The following is a 25393-nucleotide window of genomic DNA, read 5'->3' on the forward strand; positions in this document are numbered from 1 at the left end:
GTGTGTGTGTTTGTGGCGTGCACGTCTGCGTGCTGTAGGTTTCGTTTTGGGGAGGCTGCGATTTTGGTACGTGGCATTCCCTGTTTGATATTTGTCTTTGTTTTTACCTTGGAGTAAGGTAATCTGTCGCTTTTTCAGACGATTATATGAGGAAACTAATGCTTAATTCTTGGAAAAGCATAGGGTCAAAATGACAACATGATAACTTGTATTATTTTGTTCAATCTTTATTACAAACGTTTCAATAAATTCCACAAACAAAATGAATTATGGAAGATTATCCTTACTAAGAAACAGTCTACGAAAACACAGAAATATGAAAAACAACATGAAGGTGAAACGATCATAATTGATAAAAAAATTAAAGCCAGCTATTTGTTATTCAATACATAACTGATTTGAAGATACAGGTAGATATTACTTATATATGGAATATTTGATTTAGTTACTCACTAAACAATGCAATTTACATTCCTCTTGCGTAAACATATATTGCTAAATTTACAAACATCAATGCCTGTTTAATTACAATGCTTTTGTAGTTTCTTTGGGATATAAATGATGTGTACCATGCACCGTGTTCAATATGATGTGTAAGTCATGTTTTATGATCACTGGAAACATTGAGTATAATTATATATTGCTATTTGATTTCCCCGTACTTGTTTTTATAATTGATCTTGTTGTAACTGCGTCATGACTTGCAATTAAGCATTGAATTTATTTTAATTCCTATCCATAACAGACAAAGTTATCACCAAGTCCCATAACACTGCCCTTAAATTTCGTGCATCACGCGACAGATGGTTTGCTAACTGATATTGTTGTATATCTGCTAGATTGTGTCAACAACTTAAAGTTCGTATTGATGTAGGGGTGGTTTGTGAAAATGAAACGCACTGCAGAGTAATAACGACTGGAACATAATGTAAGTGTAGTAGCTCAGAATCTTATTTCATTTACAGGAACATGTTTTGTTTGTTTGTTTGTTGTGGAATTAACGCCGTTTTTCAACAGTATTTCAGTTACGTAACGGCGGGCAGTTAACCTAGCCAGTGTTCCTGGATTCTGAACCAGTACAAACCTGTTCTCCGCAAGTAACTGCCAACTTCCCCACATGAATCAGTTGTGGAGGGCGAATGATTTCAGACACAATGTCTTTTATCAAATCGTCAGGGAGAACATACAGCTCGCCAGAGGATCGAATTCACGACCCCGCAATCCGCAGATCAGCGCTCTCCCTATTGAGCTAAGCGGGCGAGTAATACATCAATTTTGTTCACATTAAAAGTTACATTTCGTTTTATCCTTCAGGAACTTGACACACTTCTAAATGTATCGCACAATATATATATAATGAGTTACAAAATATATGTAAATTAAATGAGTTCTTGTTACTGATACTGAAAATGACCACGATGTCATAGGGAACAGATGGTAACTTGTTTGGCTACTTTATGTAACGGTTTTACATTTGCGTTTCTCAATATGCAAAGTAGGAAAAAGGGCTAAGAATTATAAGAACTACACAAGAATAACGATAGATACTCTGTATGAAGTTACAAAAATGTATACACAGACTATATACAGTAACAATTTATATATATAAATTCTATTGTGAAATACAATGTTTACATGTTGACTGTACACACAACCGTTTATTTTCATGTGCTGTATTAGATTTCCTAATAACAAAATGAGCTTGCACAAAACCTGCAAACCTTTTCAATATATGAGCTGTGCCATGGGAAAACCAACATAGTGGGTGTGCGACCATCATGGATCCAGACCAGCCTGCGCATCCGCGCAGTCTGGTCAGGCTCCATGCTGTTCGCTTTTAAAGCCTATTGGATTTGGAGAAACTGTTAGCGAACAGCATGGATCCTGACCAGACTGCGCGGATGCGCAGGCTGGTCTGGATCCATGCTGGTCGCACACCCACTATGTTGGTTTTCCCATGGCACGGCTCATATTTACAATAACAATTTGTATACACGTACATCTACTGTGCTACATAATACTACAGAAAACGTAATACATAATTAGCAACACATATAATATGAATAATATAAAACTAAGAACGAAATGTATGTGAAACTTGAAATTCACATCAGTATGTGGGCTATTTTGCTGTAAAATGCTTTTTGAGGAAGTGAGAGCGTCAGACGAAATGCAAAAATAATTGTTGACTATATGGATATCTTTATATAGTGAAATAATTCCTTTGTCAAATCAGCAATGATGTAAAATTAACATGGTATACTGTAAGTGGTGACTTAATTCTAAAATAATTGTCGACTATACAGATATCTTTATATCTGAAATAAAAACATGTCAATGAACCAAAAACAGCAGTGTGGGAGGAACATGGTATACTGTGAAAAGTGAATGAATTTTAAAATCTTAAAAACATAAACACAATTTATACCTGCCTGCATTTGCGTATTCACAACATATATATTCATAGTGGGACACATGTAATTTCTCAATTATTCTTAAAATAAAAAAGGAAACTATTGATTTTGTTCAAACATTTTATCATATAATGTTCCCTATTTTACATCGTAAGTACAGGTCACTTGTCCACTGTAAGGGTTTTGAGCTAAAACGGGAATCACCTGAAATTTATACATTTAATTTGATGCACTAAAGCAACTAGCTTAGCAACAAAACGAACTCAATACCAAAGGAATTACACCAGTTTTCTTTTAATTTGAAAATACCAACAATATGAAAATGTACTTGGTAAATATATAAATTTCTATTTATATTTATACAAATTAATATACAATCTTGCACAATATGCACAATTTTAACCTTAGTCACAACCATAACGTGTATTCTTATAGTAATAGTAAAATGATATATTGTAAAATTATCAAAAATCAATGAGTCTATTTCTGCGTGTGTTTCAATAATGTTATACATTTTCACGTGTGCAATAACTGCAAAAGTCTTTTCCACCTAAGCTTAGTTCAAGAAGTGATTGTGATAAGACAGCCTACTCTCTGTTGTCTTTTATCTTTTTATAGTCATAAGAACTAAGATCTCTTTTGTTCTGACAGTTTATAGATTGAAATATATACTGTCTTGCTTTTAAAACAGATAGAAACCTCTGAAGAAATTGAACAAAGCATTGATTATCGCCTTTAACCTAACAAGACATGTGAGATCTACAAATATGATAATTTTAAACCAGAATGGTACCATTGATGGGTCACTATTCCACTTCAGCTGTTGATATTCTACATTTCACCAGCATTTGAGCTTTGTAAAACAATGAAGCTCTACAGAGGCTTTTTACAAACATTTACATTATATATCACGTCAGATGAATCATAAATTTGGATTTAATATCTCAAAATGTGTCACGAAATTTGTTTCGGTCTTGATGATGGAAAAATAATTTCATTGTTCCATTTCTGGCTCGATTAATGAGATATAAACGGTAGAAAAGATATTTGCACAACTTTAATAGATATGCAGTTATTTAAATGCTCTTGTATGCCATTATGTTTCATATTTATAGCAGCAGGTATCGAAATAAAAACGTGTGTACAGGCCAATTGTAATTGTCCACCTTGGATTTAGACTTGAATTTTGAAAGCAGATATTGCATCAGCACGTTATCGGTCTAAAGTATTCAGATGTAATCGAAGTCAAGGAAGACCTTGGAATTTATTGTTAAAAACATCGTTAGTTCTCATCAAAATTGTTTTTATATACGAAATAATTCTTTTTGCCACACGTTATCAGACTAAATAGCAATCAAAACTTCAAAACCTATTTAAGCGTACAAACTGTTTCTTCCTACTTGAATCTATCTGTCTGCTTCCTTTTTTTAACGTAACTTGGTTTAAACATGTACAGTGCCTATTCGTCAAAACTATCTGTACTCAAGTTAAGCTATCTCGACCCGTTGCGGCACATAACAATTTCTTCGTGTTTCTATTCCATACTTGACGATATGCATATATTTTCACAACCTTACAAAATTATAAAAATCAATAAGAACATTTTGAAATTCGAACTTGAGAACTGTTACACAGCTGCAACGTCCGATTCTTCTGCCCCATTTGGTCCCTTTCGTAGTCCCGGACTCTGTGATGACCCCTTGTTTGTGACTGGGCTATCTACACAGACGTCTGGAACTTCGGCCTCAGTTTCATCCGGCAAGGGAGGTAACTCGTCCTTAGATAAATGATACACTATTCCCGCTCCCAAGCTGTCGCCCATCACGTTTGTAAACGTACGGAATCTGTCCCTATAAAAAGATGAATATTCAGGATAAAACCGGTTAAAACGACTTTTCGCAGCGGTAATAGTAACGTACTTGAGAGACAATTGATAGTACGGATGTACATCGACACCTCTTAAGGTGGAATGCGCCCCAAATTTTTTTGCCGAATTTCGTCCTGAAATTTATACTGCATAAAATTCAAGATATATGCGATTGAGCTCCGGTTTTACTTTGTCGCCATATTGTTCGTGTTTTTTGCTATTGTGTCACAAACATGGCCCCTGACGTCACTTTTCGTGTAACGCCAAGTTCCAGGTGCTTTCGGCATTTTTCCTTTCCTGCGCTCTGAATGTCATATCAATGATTAAAACAAAATAATTGTCACTTTGCATTCAGAAAATGCTACTTAATGGTATGAAATTCAGCGAATTAAGATTTACGCCTAGGACGTCAGAGACGATATTGTGACGTCAGAACGGAAAAACTCACATCAAGTTTTGTTACAAATTTTGCATTAAAATTCAGTTTATAAAAACTCGACTCGATAAAAAAACCGTAAAATTTTGGTATATTGTTTCGCAGTGTGTGTACGTATAGTAGACACATAAATACTTAGGAGTCACCGACTTTAATTTTTCAATATTTGACGATATTTTACCCCTACCCCATTAAGAAATGACGCGTTTAATCGTCATTTTTTAAACAAAATAATCTAAAGAATATGCAAATCTGCATGTATTAACGGTAAATTCGGAATGAATTGAGGAAATGAATCAACATGAAAGTATTGAGAGACATATGATGAGATTTGCTAAAAAAGTGTTTAAAGAAAAAGTCGATTTTTTTAAAACATGTAATAACATTTAGATGATTACGGACATGTTCCGAAAAGAAGTATTGTAGATATGAAGTATCTTAATGAGATATTTGATAAAGGGTGTAAATTATGTAAACGACATTTCGCATCTTTGGATATTATCGAAAAAGACTTTTGATCATTGGTTAATCAACATTATTATGTGTGTTGATTCCTTGATACGACTTAAAATTATTTAAATTCAAGTGTTCAGATTGTGAACACGAAACTAGTTTCTACATCTATACCAAGGGCATCCGGAGGAACAGATATGGCTGTTACTTGTTCCGTACTTCTTAAAACTGAAAGCTGCAACTAGTGAGTGTTTTATGAAATATTTTCTAGTATTCATTATTAAGAGCTTGTAACTACACATGATAAGAAGGTTCCCGCTAAAATATAAATTATTTGCATCGGAGCAGCAGTTGTGCTTGATTGTAATAAAAAGACACTGTCTCAAGAATAAATTCTCTGCGTCTGACCAGCTGCAATACCTTATAATCATCGGAAGATCTTTGTTTTTAAGAATAAAGTCTGTCCGCTGGACTAGCTACTCTGCCTTACTATGACATCACTGTCTTTGTCTCTCTCGTGCGGAAGGTCGGGATTTTGATCGCTAGTCGTTTACCAAGGATATAAAAAAAAATACCAGTTGCTCAGCATTATGCGTATAGAACAGACTGTTCTCTCAACTCGTAACCTTGCACGAATGAGATGTGAAGATTGATGTCTAAATTGGTAGAATTTTTTTCATGATTCACAATAAATCAATCCGTGTAAAAAATATTAATTTCATATCGGATAGAGGATCTGGTATACTGTTTTCGTACTGATTATACATGTGAAATGGAGCAAATGTCCGACATGCGTCGATAAATATTTCTGGTAAAATCAGGCAATCCCTCATATCATAAAATAACATATGAATGAAATTTCTTAAAGTTTAAAACATTTTTAAGTACCTATTTTCACGAAATTAAATCATCAACTGACCGCTTATTAGCTTTTTTTACAAAGCTAAGTTAGCATTTTGCATTAGACTGAGAAGATTAGTAACAGAAAAGACATATATTCTTCAAGCTTTGAATCTGCATTTTGAAACTATCAATAGGAATAACAAATGGGTAGTAAAAAGTGGATATATTGTCCATAAGTATTGACCTGACCCTCAATAGAGAAATAACTACTGCGTAAATACTCTTTATGATTTAAAAATATCGCATGTGCAAGTTGCTGCGGGGACAAAACAATTAGCCATCAATCTCGGAGTTGTGAGTTGTATTCCTCAGTCTAACATCATTTATTTATTTTTTTTTAAATTTCACTCCAAATTTTACAAGCCGGAAAATTAATACACTTATCTGTTTATTTTTATGGTTCAAGGATATAAAAAAAAAATACCAGTTGCTCAGCATTATGCGTATAGAACAGACTGTTCTCTCAACTCGTAACCTCGCACGAATGAGATGTGAAGATTGATGTCTAAATTGGTAGAATTTGTTTCATGATTCACAATAAATCAATCCGTGTATAAAATATTAATTTCATACCGGATAGAGGATCTGGTGTACTGTTTTCGTACTGATTATACATGTGAAATGGAGCAAATGTCCGACATGCGTCGATAAATATTTCTGGTAAAATCAGGCAATCCCTCATATCATAAAATAACATATGAATGAAATTTCTTAAAGTTTAAAACATGTTTAAGTACCTATTTTCACGAAATTAAATCATCAACTGACGGCTTATTAGCTTTTTTTACAAAGCTAAGTTAGCATTTTGCATTAGACTGAGAAGATTAGTAACAGAAAAACATATATTCTTCAAGCTTTGAATCTGCATTTTGAAACTATCAATAAGAATAACAAATGGGTAGTAAAAAGTGGATATATTTTCCATAAGTATTGACCTGACCCTCAGTAGAGAAATAACTACTGCGTAAATACTCTTTATGATTTAAAAATATCGCACGTGCAAGTTGCTGCGGGGACAAAACAATCAGCCATCAATCTCGGAGTTGTGAGTTGTATTCCTCAGTCTAACATCATTTTTTTTTTTTTTTTTTTTTTAAATTTCACTCCAAATTTTACAAGCCGGAAAATTAATACACTTATCTATTTATTTTTATGGTTCATTTTTTGAAAGAAATATACTTGTATTCAAGATATTTTGTAGTAAGTGTCGAATAAAATCTTTAAAGGTATCTTAGATAAAAAGAAAAATTACTCCCGAAGATATTTACTACAAGAGAAAACAATTAGATTTCTTGAAAATCGTTGCAAAAGACATTGTAAGAATAAAAGCAAATACGGTACCACTTCATTTTATTGAATTTAAAAAATGGTCTGCGGTAATTTCGTACCCGTGGTAACGTGCGTGGAAGTCAGACGGTTAACTATAAAGGTTATTTGTGTAATTATAGATCTTTTCAGGATACAATATTGCGTAAAGTAACGAAAACGTCCGAAAATATCAGCGAAGATTGATGAGTGTCCGGTCAAATACCTACGGACAATTGTACAATATATACATTTTGTCAAAGGTGTTTCCTTTCACTAGTACATGGCATCAGAAGTTGAGATCGAATATATCGTAAAAATTTCTTATAATAAATACATCTCGTTTTTAACACGAACGTGAGTTGTGTAGGTTGAAACACATTCTTGTTTACTCTAACGTCATGTAGCCACACACCATGTGGGGGTGAGGGTAAAGTTTTGTTATATTGCTACAAATTAAAGTTGGCGAACCCTAAGTATTTATCTGTCTACTAGACGTGCACACATTGCGGAACAACATACCAAAATTATACGTTTTTTTATCGAGCCAATTTTTAATAAACTGAATTTTAAGGCAAAATTTTTAGCAAAACTTGATGTGATTTTTTCCGTTCTGACGTCACAAAATCATCACTGACGTCCTAGGCGTCAATTTCATTTCACTGAATTTTATACCATTGAGTAATATTTTCTGTTTGCAAAATGAACATTATTTTGTATTTTTCAGTTATATGACATTCAGAGCGCAGGAAAGGAAAAATGCCGAAAACACGCAGAACTAGGCATTGCACGAAAAGTAACGTCAGGGGCCATGTTTGTGACACAATAGCAAAAAACACGAACAATATGGCGAAAAAGTAAAACCGGAACTCAATCGCATATATCCTGAATTTTATACAGTATAAATTTCAGGACAATATTCGGCAAAAAAAATTTGGGGCGCATTCCACCTTAAACATGCAGATATGTATGAAAGCAAAGGCAAAGATACATGAACGCAGCTTACAGCATTGTAAATATATATATAAAGTGACACAGCCTCGGACTGGAAATGGCAACATACCACTGGAGAGTTGAAATCGATTAAATGGGCGGAAAAGTTTACTTTTATAAACCAAGTGTGTCTAAAAGTCATCCCCATCAGGTATATCAATAACACACGTATTTTTAGTTGTTTTTTTTTGTGTTTTAAATATATGTTTCCAAATGATCCTTCTGTACCTTTGGTTGTAAAACTTAACTAAGCATGTTTAAACCTGATTAAATTCTAACGACAACACTTACAAGAACCAATCAACGACTAAAATAAGTGTGATGTCATCTACAGGTAGTCCAACTGCTGACAGGACAATCACCATGGTTACGAGACCAGCTTGAGGAACACCAGCTGCGCCAATAGAGGCTGCTGTAGCTGTGATACTGAAAGACACAACAGATTTGAAAAGATGAAACTGATACAAAAACGCTGAAAGGTGCAAGAAAATTGAGAGATTATTTAATCATAAATTTTAAGCTTGTTTCGTTGTAACTATCAATCTTACCCCCGCTACTAGTGTTTACGTAAACGTTTTAACGTCAGGTCTATTATATCTATCATGTATCTAATCAGGCAAACAATCAGCGCATGTTGTCATTTTGTTTTCTTTCAATGTCAGTTAATTTTGCACCATCCAACATTTGAAATTGAACTACAAAAGTTCGGCAGCACGTACTACTTAGCGGATGTGGTCTTACTGGAGAAAGGGTATGTTTAAGGTGACGTTTATGTCAATTTTGTCTTGAAGGATCATCATAAATGGACATATTCTTAATATCAAATTTTTGATCATCTTGCACTTTCCTGATTCAATTTTGATACTGAAATGTTATGTATTTTGTTTGCTGAATATCTGCATGAGCTCTAGGAATGTGGAAAACCAAGATAATGTAATTATGATTTAATAAGATACTATCGGGCTATATATTAAACTGCTATTATTCTGTTTGATTGCATTCTATGCTTCCAAAGGGATCTTTTTACAGATTTTATTATATACATGTTTTTGTTGAAATACCTATCATATTTTCTAGAAAACTGCATACTAGTTAAAGAACGGCAGTTTATCTGAAAGACTGAAATAGATAGAGTAATTGGACAATTCTCAAACTTTTGATAACAACAACGAAGCTTTGTCGTCAACATTGCATGTTTTCCTTGGTATAAGGTACAATTATTGAATTTGCCAATGTAACTTCCGTACAATAGTTTACACGGAAAAGATTATCTTAGCAGTTTTGAATATTTAAAGAGACTGGCCTCCAGATGGTTCGACAACAACAAAAATAATTTTTTAGATATCTTGAAATAAATGGTATATTTCTTAAGAAGGCTTTAAAACATAATTACTGATAAACTTTATGTTACAGAAACACATGAGAAAGTGCTGTTTTTAACAATGAAAATCGAAAAGCGTTTGTCACGCTCTTACTCCAGGTTAACTGTCTCGATTATAAATATCTACATTTTGAAGTCATTATTCACTACTTCAGCTATAGCGGTATTGGTTACGACGACGGGAAAATGTCTTTATTGAGTCCGGGGTTCGATTCCCGACGCGCTCATCTTTTTTTCTTGATTTGGAATTTTTAAAATATTTTAGAAACAAAAATTCATATTCAAATGTTCATAATATGACCAAACTTCAATTTGAAAGAAATATTATTTTTAGCCAAATCTGGAGGTCAGTGCCTTTAAAAGAGACCTGAAAAGGAAGAATGACGCTAAACGTGTAACACTTGTTTTATATATGATAAAAAATAACTATTTTTATCATGTAACCACAACTTGACAAACTCGACGATGCGACAAATGACATAAAGAATTCAACTGAATGAAAAAACAACAACATTTAAGCATCACAATATATTTATAAGAATTCTATTGATAATTGCATCGGAGGGAACATTAAATATTCAAATAGGAAAAGGGAAACTCCACAGGTCGCTGAAAACGACTTAAATGAAAATGTTGCAGGCTCCCTTTGATTGAGCCTGTTCATGGACAAAAGTGGAAATGCATGCTAGCGGTCAAGCCCTCTAACCCCGATTTGCTTATCAAGGGTCAGGATTTAAACTCAACATACTTTCTTGAAAGTTTTTACTAGGTAAGAAGTGTTATAGCGGTCGATTCTTCATTTGAAGTGTATATATAAAGGAACTTGCTGAATAACACGCGGTTTTGTTTCAGTACCTTTAGAATGATGACAATTATTTTACTCAGTGGATTCCACCGACCGTAACAAAACGAGGAATAATTGGAATATAATAAACTGACAAAAGAAATATTACATAGAATGGTAAATCAGGAAAACCAACGGGCGAAGCTACATAATTCCCCGATGATAGTTGCTCATCTAAGAGTAATGCATTTGAATTTTATGAGTTTTTTATAAGTAAGCAATGATGCACGGATGATTTTACTTAAGCTCTACTGAGTTAATGTGTCATAGTAACGACAGCATCAAGAGGTTTAATGACAAATGCATACAGCAGGGCACCGCCTTTGAAGATTAGTGGCAAACCCACCACTGGGTAGTTTAAACAAGTTAACTTCTCAGCTCTTATAATGAATGATGAAATATGTTTACGTTTCAAAAGGTTAAAGTAGAAACTTCGCATCTCGCATCGGTCTAAATGTCATTAGATTTGGATTTGAGCGACTATTATTTAAACAAGAGCTGTCGGAGGACAGCAACGCTCGACTATTCAACAACCTTGTCGATTGAATGAATACGAAAGTCGAAAAAGGGACATAATTTAGTAAAAAAGCAAAATAGGGTTATGGAACCTGCATAGTGCTTATCAGCTCATGACAGTGGACAAGTGTGTGAAGTTTCAATCCATTCCCATTAGTGGGTACTAAGATACCAGCTTACACAATAGGAATTTAACCAAAAACTCCTAAGTCGAAAAAGGGGCATAATTTTGTAAAATGCGAAGTTGAGTTATTGACCCTTTGCATTGCATGTCATATCATGACAGTGAACAAGTGTGTGCAATTACAATCCTTTCCTATTAGTGGATACTGAGATACCAGCTTACATACAAAAACTTAACCAAAAATTTCTATGTTGAAAAAGGGGCATAATTTTGAAAAAATGCAAAATAAGTTATGGGACCTGGTTTGTGCATGTCAGATCATGACAGTGAACAAGTGTGTGAAGTTTCAATCCATTCCAATTAGTGAGTACTGAGATACCAGCTTACATACAAAACCTTAACCAAAAAATTCTAAGTCGAAAAAGGGGCATAATTTTGTAAAAAAGCAAAATAAGTTATGGAACCTGTGCAACGTAAGTCAGTTTATCACAGTAAATAAGTGTGTGAAGTTTCAATCCATTCCCACAAGTGGTTACTGAGATACCAGCTTACATACAAAACCTTAACCAAAAATTTCTAAGTCGAAAGGAGGCATAATTTCATAAAAAAGCAAAATAGAGTTATGGAACCTGTGCAGTTTAGGTCAGTTTATCACAGTGAATAAGTGTGTGAAGTTTCAATCCATTCCCACAAGTCGTTACTGAGATACCAGCTTACATATAAAACCATATATCTCCATTAGATGTAGTGTAGATTAACAAGAAAAATAAATTCAAGTTCTTACAGTTTATGTTTGTGAATAAATACTCGGCTAAGCCTTACAATATCATACAAATGTTGATGTATTGTCGAGAAACGTTATAAATTGAAAATATTACATAATTTCGAATGGACACAGATCTACTTCCGGATGTGCCGGAGCGGCCGAGTATGGAAAATGACAGGAATTGAAGGTATGCACGATTTTCTTGAATTTACGTATGAAATTAATTCGCGAATATTGGCGGAAATTAAAACATCGCGAATATTTCCCAACTTACAGTATTTTAATAAAAATACATATAACGCCGAACTGGAATAAGTAACCAAACTCCAATAAGTTCCAAAATATTGAAGGATCAATGCTTGTCTGCAGTGCAGAACTCATATTCTATATTTAGCTTCAAAAAGTAGTACATCATGCATAAAATCATTCCATGTCAGTCTGCTCTTGACAGACGTAAAGTGATTCCTCTCGGCTAACAGAAATAACGTGTCAAATGTAACAAGTATGGTATAAGATTTCAGATAGAAGTCATCAATTTGGTACATTATTTATAAGAAAGGAAGAGAACAGGACGTTTCCACTGAAATTGATGAAGCTACGGCAAATGAAAGTGAACATGAGCATTGATCATGTGGAATAAACGAGCAGATGAATTACTACCACAGGTTTGGGAACTGAAGGAAAGCAATATCAAATAAATGATCTGTTTTATTTATAAATACAATACAAAAGTCAGTGTTAATGGAACTGAAACTTTTTCATGTATAGCAAGACTGATATTGTCTTAAACTTATTTGGGTTGTAGTCTTTATGCTGTATTACTCAGATTATTTGTAAATGTAGACAAACAAACAACAAAAATGATTTATAATTGCAGACACAACAACAACAAAAAATGATTTGCAAAGACACATACAGGATATGCAGACAACGTAACAACAAAAAGATGATTTGTAAGTGCAGACAAAGCAAAAACAAAAATGATTTGCAAAGACACACAAAAATGATTTTCAGACAAATAAACAACAGAAAAATGATTTGTAAAGACACACAAGAAATATTTGCACATAAAGTAACAACAAAAAGATGATTTGTAAATGCAGACAAAGCAGCAACAAAAAATTTACACGGGTAACAACAAAATTGTTCGTAAATTCAGACAAAAATACTCATTTACTTATATAATTCAAGTATTTTACTAGACAATCTTGATCTTGTTATAAACGCTTTTAGTCTGAGCTAGCTAAATCGTCTTTTTACAAGCTAAGTGACTTTTGTAACTTTAAAAGTCAATATAATGTGTCTGTAAAACTACATGGAACAAGAAGCATATTCGACAAGGCTATGCTCCCACCGAATGTTGAAGGTGGCTAAAAAGAGGAAACAGTCTGTGACTGTGAATCGTATGCTTTTGTGCTTCTACTGCTGGTTATTTTACCCTTTTATTAATGTAAGTAACATTTTGTCGGTATTTTAGCTGTAAGATCCACGTTTTAATAAGAATGGCATCATTGTGATTTATATCTTTTAATGTGAACTTGGAATGTTTTATTAATGTGTTTTTAAATGTATAGTCTCTTACAAATCTGTATAGATTGGCTTTGTGTTACATTTACTGTACATTTTGTATATGTTCATGTATACACTAGGATGAAACTCAAATAAAATGTTTGAATTGAACTGAATTGAATTTGAATATTGTTTAAAGGTCCATTACTAAGGGAAAGTGAGTTGGCATTTTTTTCCATAGCCAGTGCATAGACTTCTGCAAGACACTAAATAATGAAGATTGGCAGGTCAAAATTTACAGAAGGTCTTTGGAACTCAAAGAAATGTATGTGTATCATGTTGAAATTTCAATGACTCGACAGAATGACCCCCCAGGTCTTTTTAACTTTCTTCATACTTCATAGAAAAATAATTGTACATATACTGCGATTTGTTTCGAATTTCTACATACCAACTTTCATTTTCCAATAAAATGAAATAGTTTCTGTGCTTTTTAAAAGAAATTAAAATGTTCACTTTCCTTAGTATTGGACCTTTAAGAAGAGAAATATTGCTGTTAAAAGCAATAATTATGATTTAAACATACTACAGTTTCTTAACTGGACTTTACCAAGTAAAGTTTAAATAAATTCCTTTCAAAAGTTTCAAATGTATTTTTAAATGGGAGATAATAAAGAAATAAATACGATACAGTTAATGCTCCTGTACACAGACCCTTAGACTGCATGTCGTCTGTCATTGTGTGAAGTTTTAAAAAAATATTTTTTATAGATAAGGTGTACCAGAAAAATGTTATGAGTAAATCAAATAAAAGGAGACAACAAGATAAAGTTTTGATTTTATACACAGCACCTCTGAATGTCCTATGACGTTGTATTAAAATGTGAAAAAATATCTTTAAATTTCTGGGGGTTATGCCTCAGAAAAATGCATTATGAATAAATCAAAAACGAAGAAATAAATTCAAAAAAATCAAAGTAGATTTATGAATCTTGTACATAAGGCGTACAAGAAATTGTTAGTTTCCGGTATCCCGACCTACCCTAAATGTTTTTATGGCCTTGGAGAACATTTTTTTCAACTTTTTAACAAAAAGTTGCAAAACTGCACTTTTTATGCTTAAAACATGGTCAGTGGTCTTAGAAATCAAATTAATGATGTTCTAAAGGCATAACCCCCTTATATGTATTATTTTTTTGACACAAAATAATTTCCGAAAAGTCTCACTAGTCTTGATAAAAAAAAATCCAAAAAAACCCAAAACATTCCGACCTACCTATCCTAATTTTTTTGAGCATGTTACCAGAAACAAAGATCTTTTTAGGCCTAACAGTTTCCACTAATTCCTCTGCCATTGTGTGAACATTTAAACAAAATCCTTTCAGAAGTTTTTGAGTTACGCTTCAGATAGGTGTAATGACTAAATTAAACAAAGGGAGAAAATTCAAACATTAAGCCAGTCGGGTACGTTACAATTTCCCTCAATACCCTCTATTATTGTATGAAGTTTTACCAAAATATGATTAACAGTTTTTGAGTTATTCTCCAGTCAAAATCATATAAAGGGAGATAATACAAAATGCAAGCAAGGTAGAATTATATTTCTAGTACATTATATTTTTAATGGCCTTTATTATTGTTAAAACTTTCGACAAACTCCATTCAATAGTTTTTGACTCATGCTCCGGAACAAAGTGTTTTGGACACACAGAACGACGCATAGACACCCGGACGAACGGCTATTACCATATCCTCCGTCGCCTTTCGGTAGTGTTTATATGGGACAAAAAAAAATAGAAATCACTATTAAAGTTCAATTCGTAATACTAGTAATATGCAGTAGGAGGACTTTTGCATGAGTGTCTTTTCATAAAATATAGAGCCTCGCACGTTATCACTTTAGCTAAGTTAGTGCGGAAAGACTCAATTGTTATTTTATCACAGCATACCTTTTACTGTCGAAACATCAATATCAATATCAATACCTTTCTTACCTACTTTAAATAATTTCAATTCTACCAACGTCTTCTATTCATGAAACGACGTCCACGACATAATGTTATTACGTTTATTCACTCACATGTTGCCAGACAGGTCATACAAAACGTTAACAAACAGATACATATGAGCCCTGCCATGAGAAAACCAACATAGTGGGTTTGCGACCAACATGGATCCAGACCAGCCTGCGCATTCGCGCAGTCTGGTCAGGATCCATGCTGTTCGCTAACAGTTTCTCCAATTCCAATAGGCTTTGAAAGCGAACAGCATGGATCCTGACCAGACTGCGCGGATGCGCAGGCTGGTCTGGATCCATGCTGGTCGCAAACCCACTATGTTGGTTTTCTCATTGCGCGGCACATATATGTTCATCAGTTTAAATACTAAAGAGTAGACTTCTGACGACTTGTTGCATAAATTATTTTCTATCTTGAAAAACGTCCAAGTTACGTATCTGTTGATAAAACGTTATATTAGTTTTTAAGAATAAGTACTACACTAATTAGTGACTCGAGTATAGAATATGAAAAGCTCAAATAATTTAAACATAGTATGCTTTTGTAAAAGATAGCTAAATGAAGCTCTAAAGGGAATATAAAATTCTAATATCTCTGACAGCTGTTCTCTCAGATAGACTTTTCATAACATCTACACTGTCAACAAGTGGCCACGTTCTAAAAAAATGCTGAGGTTTATGAAATAAAAGATAAGACTGGACAATGTTAGTCCAGAGAGCAGATTGTTCCGAGTATTTCTAAATGATTTAGTTATTTCCTTGGCCAGCTATAAACCGTGCCAGCAGCTGCTTCGGAGACATTTGCTGTCTGTCATTTCCTCATGGTGATGAATAATATATTAAATTAAGGTTCAGATAAATATTTTGCTAAAACTGATGTTGTCAATGTTGTCACACAGGATCCATCTGGAAATATACGTTATACCTTCTGGACTGCCAGTTGAAAGAGCCATTTTATTATCATTTCTCTTACTCTGAAAGCAAGTCCTAACTGCTGGTGGCAAGTGATTCTGCCCTTACGGATGTGCAGGATGATCATGGTCTTCACTGTTCGCTATTCAGCCATTAAATTTTCAGTGAACACCCCTTCGAATAATAAATGGTAATGCCAAAAATTTAATGATCAGTCCATTTTAGAAATACAGCAGGGTAAGGGTTAATAATACAAAGCATCTGCTGAACTTGCTACACTATTTTTTTCTTTTGGAAATAAAGCTTAATATGCTTTAGCGACACCTGTATTATGCAGTCAATTGCCTTAACCCCTACCCTGTTAAATTTCTATAAAGAACTTGTCCATCTTTCAATTTGGACAGTACCATTAACTGATAAAACGGGTGCTTACCAAACAGATACTGACTGAATGGCGAACAGTGCAGCTCTTGATTAGGCTGCATGGATTAGCAGGCTGATCATGATATACACACTGTATGGTAACCACAACGGTAGCCGTGTGTTTGGATTTGACCAATATGGCCGCTCAAAGCAAAAAATCAAAACAACGGAAGGTCATGTAAGTTCTTACAGATATTTAATACATCTTGCTACGTTTCGTTATCAAACTGTGTTCAGTAATACTGGTAATGTCCAAAGAAGTAATCGGCGGACGGACATGGCGATCGGAATCATATTTAGCATAAATATATCTTATAAACTCATGGAAATTGTTCATTTTCGCGTCCGATGTTCCAAAATTTCGTTTTTATTATCTATAAAATCAAACTATTTGGACTAAATGGATGTAAATGTACTATATGATAATCTCCAGTATAAGTATGCATAAGCTGTGATATGTACATAGCACCTAAGCTTCAAAAGGAATCAAAACGTATAGTGTCGTGGAAACATGAATGTAACGGTTTGGATAACAGGTGTACACCGGTTTGGATGACTTAATTTCTTTGGATGTTTGCGGTTTGGACTAACACTTTTAACTGCTAATCTTAAAATGATGTTTGTTTCTAACTAATGTTTACATATTTTACAATGGTACATGTTCAAATATGTCTTCCGACAAACCATTTATTTTAGGTTTTATTAAATATACAGGCGTAAAAACATGGCCTTGGAGAATTTTTTTTTCAACTTTTTAACAAAAAGTTGCAAACTGCACTTTTTATGCTTTAAACATGGTCAGTGATGTTAGAAATCAACTTTCTGATGTTCTAAAGGCATAACCCCCTTATTTGTATTCATTTTTGACACAAAAACAATTTCCGAAAAGTCTCTTAATAAAAAGAAAAAAAAAATTCCAACATACCTACCCTAATATTTTTAGAATGTTACCGGAAACAAAGATTTTTTAGGCCATATGTTTAAAAAATACTCATATGTTAATCAATACGGATGCTACTTTTTCTAGTGTATTTAATCAAACTGATGTTACTGCTAACAGTTTTGAAATCAGACTTTTTAAGATTTTTTGAAATACATATTTCCTTGATGATGACCAGAACAAATGTGTTAAAACTGAGCAAATAATCATTTCATACTGAAGATTGCTTCAATTCGCTACACATTGACACACACTTCACAGGTAATATTTGCTTCAGCACTTACCCAAATGAACATCCTCGTGGAAGGCATAGCTCTATGATCTGCCGGACATACGTTAAGCGATAGGTTTGCTATTAAGGGCTAACACACCAATGGTACACCTTGTCACCTTGCAGTATGTACTAACAGGTTTATACCCCAGCGGGGGATTCAGTGTTGTTATATTTCTGGTCTTTTGGGATCATGGAGTCCATTCAACATATGTGTAGTAGAGTTCCGCTTACGCCGGTGCTAGAGGGCTTGAGAGGTGTTGCACATTTCATTACCTCTCATGAACAGACTCAATCAAACCGAGTCTGCTATTATTCTTCTTGGTTGCATCCCTTGCTTCCAAAGGATCTTTTTACAGATTTTATTTGCTATTGACAGTGTCTCTGCGGCGTCCTGATGTTTGTTTCTTTCTTTCTTCTATGTTACATATACGTTATAGTACTAGTAAGTCTATATATTATGAGAGTTTAATAATGTTACACTTCTTTGCATACACGACTGTATATATACATCTCGATGAAAAAGAGCAAATATCAAGTATAATAGTCGACTATTCAAATGCCATATCAAAAAAAAAGCTAACTGAATGAATCAATGACATAAATAAGTACAAAATGGCCAACAATTTTGATAAGACGTATGTTTTAGTCATAGAAATTTCCCCCTCTTTTGATGCAAAATAACACTGAGAAACTTGCTTACATACATGAATTTAACCATAACTTGCTAAATCAAGTCAAAATAGCGATATACTATATATATTTGTTTTAAAAAAGCAGGAGAATCTTTTGAACCTGTGCATTGCATGTCGGATGATTAAAATGAACAGGTGTTTGAAGCATCATTTCATTCTTAAAAGTGGTATGTGAGGTACCTGTTTACATACGAAAGCTACAGCAATATTTGTTAGCTCAATGAAGCGGCATAACTCTGCAATGAAGTTAAAGTCAGACTTGCAGAACCTTACTTCGCATGTTAGATCCTCCTAACTATTGATTATTGAGATACCTGCGTACGTACAAAAAAGTACAAAATTCAATTTAGTGAATTGGGAAAAGAGTCATACATTTGTAAAAAATCAAATTAGAATTATGGAACATGTGTATTGCATGTCAGATTATTACATTGAACAAATTACTGATGTAACATCTTACAAATTATTAACAAAGAGTATGCGGAAGTCGACGAACGGATGCGTGCAATAGTCCTTTGTATTCTTCAAGTAGTCGGTGTAAATCATATTTTGGAATAGTGAAATAGCCAATGTGCACAGGGGTTGCTCTTAGGTTGGTAGATAAAAGGGCAAACAAACGTTTTTGTTTATTTTGGGCTTATTTTCTAAGCATTTACTAATTCCTCTTCTAAACAAGCAATTGACAGATATAATAAACAAGTGAATATTTATTGTAAAAGAATTCAAATCAAATCGCCCTCGAGATGATGGGTGGAACCCAGGCTTTCAAAAACGAACGACTTGGATATCTAACTAGCCTGGCACTCAAACATTCTTACGCTGTTTTTTTTAGAACTCATTTAACCTACCTATCAGGATATATAGTGATTTATTTTGAAACTATTCCATGAAATAAATTCGTTATTCAATGTAACACATATTTATGCACCAGTACCAAAAAATAATTACTCTTGGTACAATGTTAATTTCGAATCATTTATACACATCTTAGATAGTTTTTTGACCTTCAGATTATTTCTTTCCATAGATTTTATGCAATCCATACAAAAGGTTACCTCTTATGTCTCAGAAATGGATGAAGGAGATAGATGTGGTTGTATATGATTATATCAACTTTGATACCGATTTTTCTTGCAGGAATGTGAATTAAGTTGCTATCCAAACCGATGCATATACTAAATCCAAACCGTTAACTGCTTTTCAATTACTTGTATTCAAACCGTTACACACTTGATACATATGATTGACTTACGATGGTATTTTTCGCGAAATACTGTACTTTCAGTTTAGAGACCGATGGCAAGATATGTCAGAAAATGTTTCTTTTTTCTTTTTAACTGATTTGTCTGATTATACAATTGCAAGAGTTCTGATACAATCATTGAAAAGTTTCGTTTTCGCTTCTTGGTTCCCATAATCTGTACGCTTTTATCACCTAGTAATTAAAACTGGAATAATCTGATCTTTTTATATCGAATAACTTAAACCTTAGAATGAAAACTGAATACCCAATAAATCTTTTTTGTTAAAATATGTGTTAAATCGTAGAAAACATCAAAACTTACGTGATGTTTTTGACATTCTTTGCTCGGGAGAGGCCATATTGGACAGATCCAAATACACGGCTACCGGTGTAGTTACCATACAGTGATACATTGATCGCAAAAGCAGACTGAATCAGTCGTGTCCCAATGATAAGGGTTAAGGAGCCAGTCAGCTAACTTCCCAAATGGACATTTGTTCTTGTTTCAACTTAATTTAAGCACCCACCATCTTAGGCATCCAGGTTGTGTCGCATCCTTTTCTGGCTTTTAAAACAGGTTTAAGGCGTAAAAAAATTGTTTGTTTCCGGTATCCCGACCTACCCTAAATTTTTGGCCCGACCCTAAATGTTTTGGAGGATATTTTTTTCAACTTTTTGACAAAAAGTTATAAAAAGCACTTTTTATGCTTTAAACATGGTCAATGATGTTAGAAATCAACTTACTGATGCTCTAAAGGCATAACCCCCTTATCTGTATTCATTTTTTTACACAAAAATAATTTCCGAAAAGTCTCCCTTAATAAACCCCCCCCCCCCCCCCCCCCCCCAAAAAAAGTTTTCCGACCTACCTACCCTAATTTTTTTATGCATGTTACCGGAAACAAAGAATTTTTTTTAGGCCTAAATGAAAATATTTAAAAGGGAAAGAATCACGTAAAACGACGTTTTGTTGAAATAGTCCCTGACTTTTTTCCAGATTGCCTCAGTCTACTGTTTGAAGCAAACTGTTTCTCTTCTTACAGACTGAATATGTCAGTAAAGGCTTGGGTAATTACTTTGGTGATAATATCAATCAGGTAAGGCAATAACATAACCTTTGACAATATAAGAATCACCTGCGTTGATTACTATCACACTATTTACAACGGGCCGATTTCCTGTTTTGATAAGAAAGAAATACAATTTCTTAATATAATGTCTTTGTTTGCTTATATTTGAAGTGACCAAAAGGCTGTCTGAAAGATTGTCACAACATGTGTTTCCTTGAAGTTGTCGTATATTTTTTGGACATTCACCGTTGTTTCGTGAAATATTCATGAGCCTTGCAGAGGAGATATTGCATGACCATAGTCCTGAGCTCAATGTTGATCCGCAAAAGAACGAGTGCGTATTTCTCGACACAAAGCTAAAATTGTTTTATAACATAATCGTTTTAACTTTAAAATAATTAATTTAATTTTTCGTTAGAGCTCAACAGTTATAAGCTTTTCAACATGCATATACATTTTAACACACCCGATATGAAATTTATACGACAATATTTAGAGGTCTTTAAACAGGGATGGTGTGCCATAATGCGATATTGGATACAGCAACACTTTTGAAAAATATTTTCTTGCATAATCATATTTGAATCCACCGTTCTGTTGCTAAGCTGTATTAAAATACAAGAAACAACATATTTGTAAAGATATTTAATCATTTACAGGAGCGAAGGAAATTCACGTCTTTAAAAAAAATGACGGCATGACGGTACGTCCGCGCTGCGTTTTGAGCATCGACCTTTTGACAGTTTTGGTTCAACGTTGTATATTTTCCTTAGAAAAAATACAGTATATTTTCAGATGAGCTTAAAATTGTAATGCAATCATTTTCTTAATGACAAGGAGAGAATTAAGCACATATTGTCGGTTAGAGCGAAACCATTTAAGAGCTTCTTTATTAATGCAGAACACTACCATCAATTCTCGATATTATATTATATTTTATATGATATTTACTGGAAAACTTTAGACTGCAACACAGTGTTTATATGGCAGTTACATCTTATCGGATCCTTAAAATGTGATGAAATAATATCTTACTCAAGAATGTTATTTCATTGATACGTCTGGTACAACAGACCTATTTCAATCGTTGGAACGATTTTATAACTTTGGACGTGATATTTTGTACTGACATACTGAGTCCCATAACTTTAATTCTTGCATGCCAAACTGTGCTAAGAACTCGTCTTAAGCCTGGATGTCTCACGTGCTTTACTTCACGAATGAATCCGTTAGTTAATATGCTTCCATAATAAAATAGTGCTCAAAAGAATTTTTTTATTTCATATTTTCTATAAATTGAAGAATACTGTATGAAAGAAAATAAATCTATCACTAGAGCGGATGGAAATATCTGGCTCTATAGCAATTGTTTTGCAGTTACTCGACTGAGCCTCGTTACCGCCTAAACAGTTACCACTGAGCCGCACCTTCAACTAATGAAAGATATCTATATTATGTACTTACCTTATTGTGACAACGTTCCCAAAGTTCATGGTGATGTCGTTGACATTTGCTATAAATAAAGCTGCAACGGCCTCATACAGCGCAGTGCCGTCCATATTGATGGTTGCCCCAACGGGGATTACAAATGTGCTTACACGGGGGTCCACGTGATTATTCATTTCCAGACAATGAAGCGTCACAGGCATAGTTGCAGAACTGCAAGTAATTGAAAACAGGATATTTTAGGAGCCTGCATTAACCTGATTAAGTTTTATGTCCTGTTTCACATAAAAAAAGCTTAAACGCATTTATCAAGTGGAAACGGACTTAAAAAATGTCTTATTTCGAAAACGCGGTTCTTCAGTTAAGTGTGCAGTAGTCTTTCAGTGTATGATGCTTGCAAAATCAGTTTCCGTCGTTTAGATTCGTTATTTTTGATTTGCTAAATATTCATTTTACCAAAATTACGTTCTATTTATGAAAAGAACAATGATAACAATTATTTCTAATTTTATAGTCTTTTCCAATGCTGTTAACGTAGTCACGTGATTTATGTACTGACTCGTAGGCGGGACCAAAACACGTATTGTCCTCCAGCTGTGACATCATGGATTTTTGACGTAAATAATTGAATTTGATTTTAACAAATAACCAGCCACCGCACATGTTTACATTTGATTTTTATGTATTCAATAAACCATCAAAATGTTGGATTTGGTTATAAAACAAATGTTGCTTTTTAGATTTGGCCAATACGAGACAATAACTGTATAATATGTGACCAGAGAAATGTATATCAAACTTAGCTACATTTGCATCACTTTACATTGCATTTATTAAAATGTATTTCAAATATATTCAAATATAAATAATAAACATGTACGTTCATTTCTATAGTCCAAATAGATTTTGACAGTTAGATAAAACATGTTCATGATAACTTAATTATAAATAATGCCGTATAGTTAACAGCTTATAATCATATTCAAGATAACATTATTTCCAATAATGCCTTATAATCAATTCATGGGATAGTTACGTAATTGGAAGTAGTATAAATGTACATGGCTACAGAAATTAGAAATAGAAATACAGATCTTTACGAACCTTGATGATGTTCCAAAAGCTGTTGCCAGAGCTTGTGATATTCCATAGATAAATTTATATGGGTTTTGTCTAGTGAGAGCGAAGAAAATAAGTGGAAGCACGCAAGATCCGTGCACAAAGAGACCCAGTAACACTGTCAGGAAATATACTCCAACCTGTCCTATCATTACGCCAAAGTCTTCCATCTCCACGATTTTGCCGGCAATCAGAAAAGCAATTCCGATTGGAGAATACCTGTAATTAGAGATAATTAGTTTATGGGGCACAATATGGTATATACATGTACACATTCTGTTTGAAACACATATTTTGTATTACATTTATTTTCCAAATACAAGAAGAATTGAGACTTTGTTATATAACTTTCTGCTCTAAAATATAGCAAGATAACCTTAATTTAACTCAGGAAATATGATTACCATATAAAGATGACAAAGATGTTCATTGTGGCTTCTGCTAGACAGTTGCAGAAATCAACAAGTGGCTTTCCTTTTGCTTTCATCCTGCCAAGAATAACACCCATCAACACGGCAAAGACAACCAGACCTAAAATGTTCGTCGAATTTGTTGTCGAAGTTCCTGGTTCTAGTACTTTGACCGTCACATCTGCAAAAATATGGAACTGAAAACATTAAAACTGGAAACCAGGTCACTAAATTAAAGCCTTGGTAAAATAAACAATATATAATGATGCGGTTTACTTTTTATTTGTGTTTTTTTCTGTTTGTTTTATACATATGAATATATCCCGAATAAATAAATTGGAAACAAACGCTTCAATATATTGATAAACAATTTTCCGAGAATGATTCTTGAAATTGTAAATGTTTGTACACATGTATACTTTGACTGTTGTTAACTGAAGGGCGTACTGGAAACTAGTGTGGATTTCATTTTGAATGTAACCTTCATTTAGTAAGGGATTTATTCTTTTTGTTATTATTATTATCATTTTTATTATTATTATTATAACCGTATGTCATATCTACTCCTCATAAAATAAACAAACGTATTTGTAAACCATAAACAGCCTACACGCTGATTTTGGTCTGCACGGGTCGCAAAGGCAGAATCACTTGCCGCAAGTAGGCTAAGGGTTAATTACTTTTGATATGCACAAGCATAATTTCTACAAGGACTATTATAAAAAAAATATTTTGACTTTTGCCAAAAAAATCAATTGAAAACGAAGTATTAATCTTTATTTAAAATTTGCATCTGTAAAGGATTTCAGGACACAGATATTTCAATTTATATATTCAAGTCATATTCAGTATGTTATTTTTACTATTGCTGTTAACTACAACTAGCCGGGCACGGCTCGTCTTAACAGTCTTTAGCGACCCCTCAGTATGTTTGTTTGTTTTGGGTTTAACGCCGTTTTTCAACAGTATTTCAGTTATGTAACGGCGGGTCACTATGATTCACACAAATTTCTAGGGCATGCAGCAAACATCGGCAATTCGCCTTTTTAGTCTATGTGTTGATAATGTCTTTTTTCTCTACAACTTTTTCACGTGTCTTGCTAACATTATTTCTATTTTTTAGATTCATAACAAATTCAACAAATCTCAATTACCGGTATCAGTGTGTGCAGAACTTTTGCCAAAGCAACATAATATATACTTTAAATTACTTATCACGAAGGTATTTTATTAATTAATGAAGACTGATGTGGCAATTACAAGCGGCTAATTCCCGTTCGCACGAGTTACTTATCCTTATGACCTTTGAAATTGGAAAGTCTTTTTAATAATTAAT

General features: G+C 33.6%; 1 protein-coding gene across 1 annotated transcript in view; it reads right to left on the reverse strand.

The window, feature by feature from the left end:
- Nucleotides 1-224: 224 nt before the first annotated feature.
- LOC123532777 (excitatory amino acid transporter 1-like) overlaps nt 225-25393 on the reverse strand; it is a 92891-nt gene continuing 67722 nt past the window's right edge. The window contains exons 4-8 of the mRNA XM_045314352.2: nt 24052-24238; nt 23633-23866; nt 22547-22741; nt 8663-8797; nt 225-4264 (exon numbers count right to left, since the gene is read on the reverse strand). Of these exons, the coding sequence (XP_045170287.2) occupies nt 4042-4264; nt 8663-8797; nt 22547-22741; nt 23633-23866; nt 24052-24238 (974 nt within the window). The 3' untranslated portion in view covers nt 225-4041. The remainder of the gene's footprint in view (nt 4265-8662; nt 8798-22546; nt 22742-23632; nt 23867-24051; nt 24239-25393) is intronic.

The sequence above is a fragment of the Mercenaria mercenaria genome, chromosome 11 (genome assembly GCF_021730395.1).
Source record: "Mercenaria mercenaria strain notata chromosome 11, MADL_Memer_1, whole genome shotgun sequence".
Lineage (NCBI taxonomy): Eukaryota > Metazoa > Mollusca > Bivalvia > Venerida > Veneridae > Mercenaria > Mercenaria mercenaria.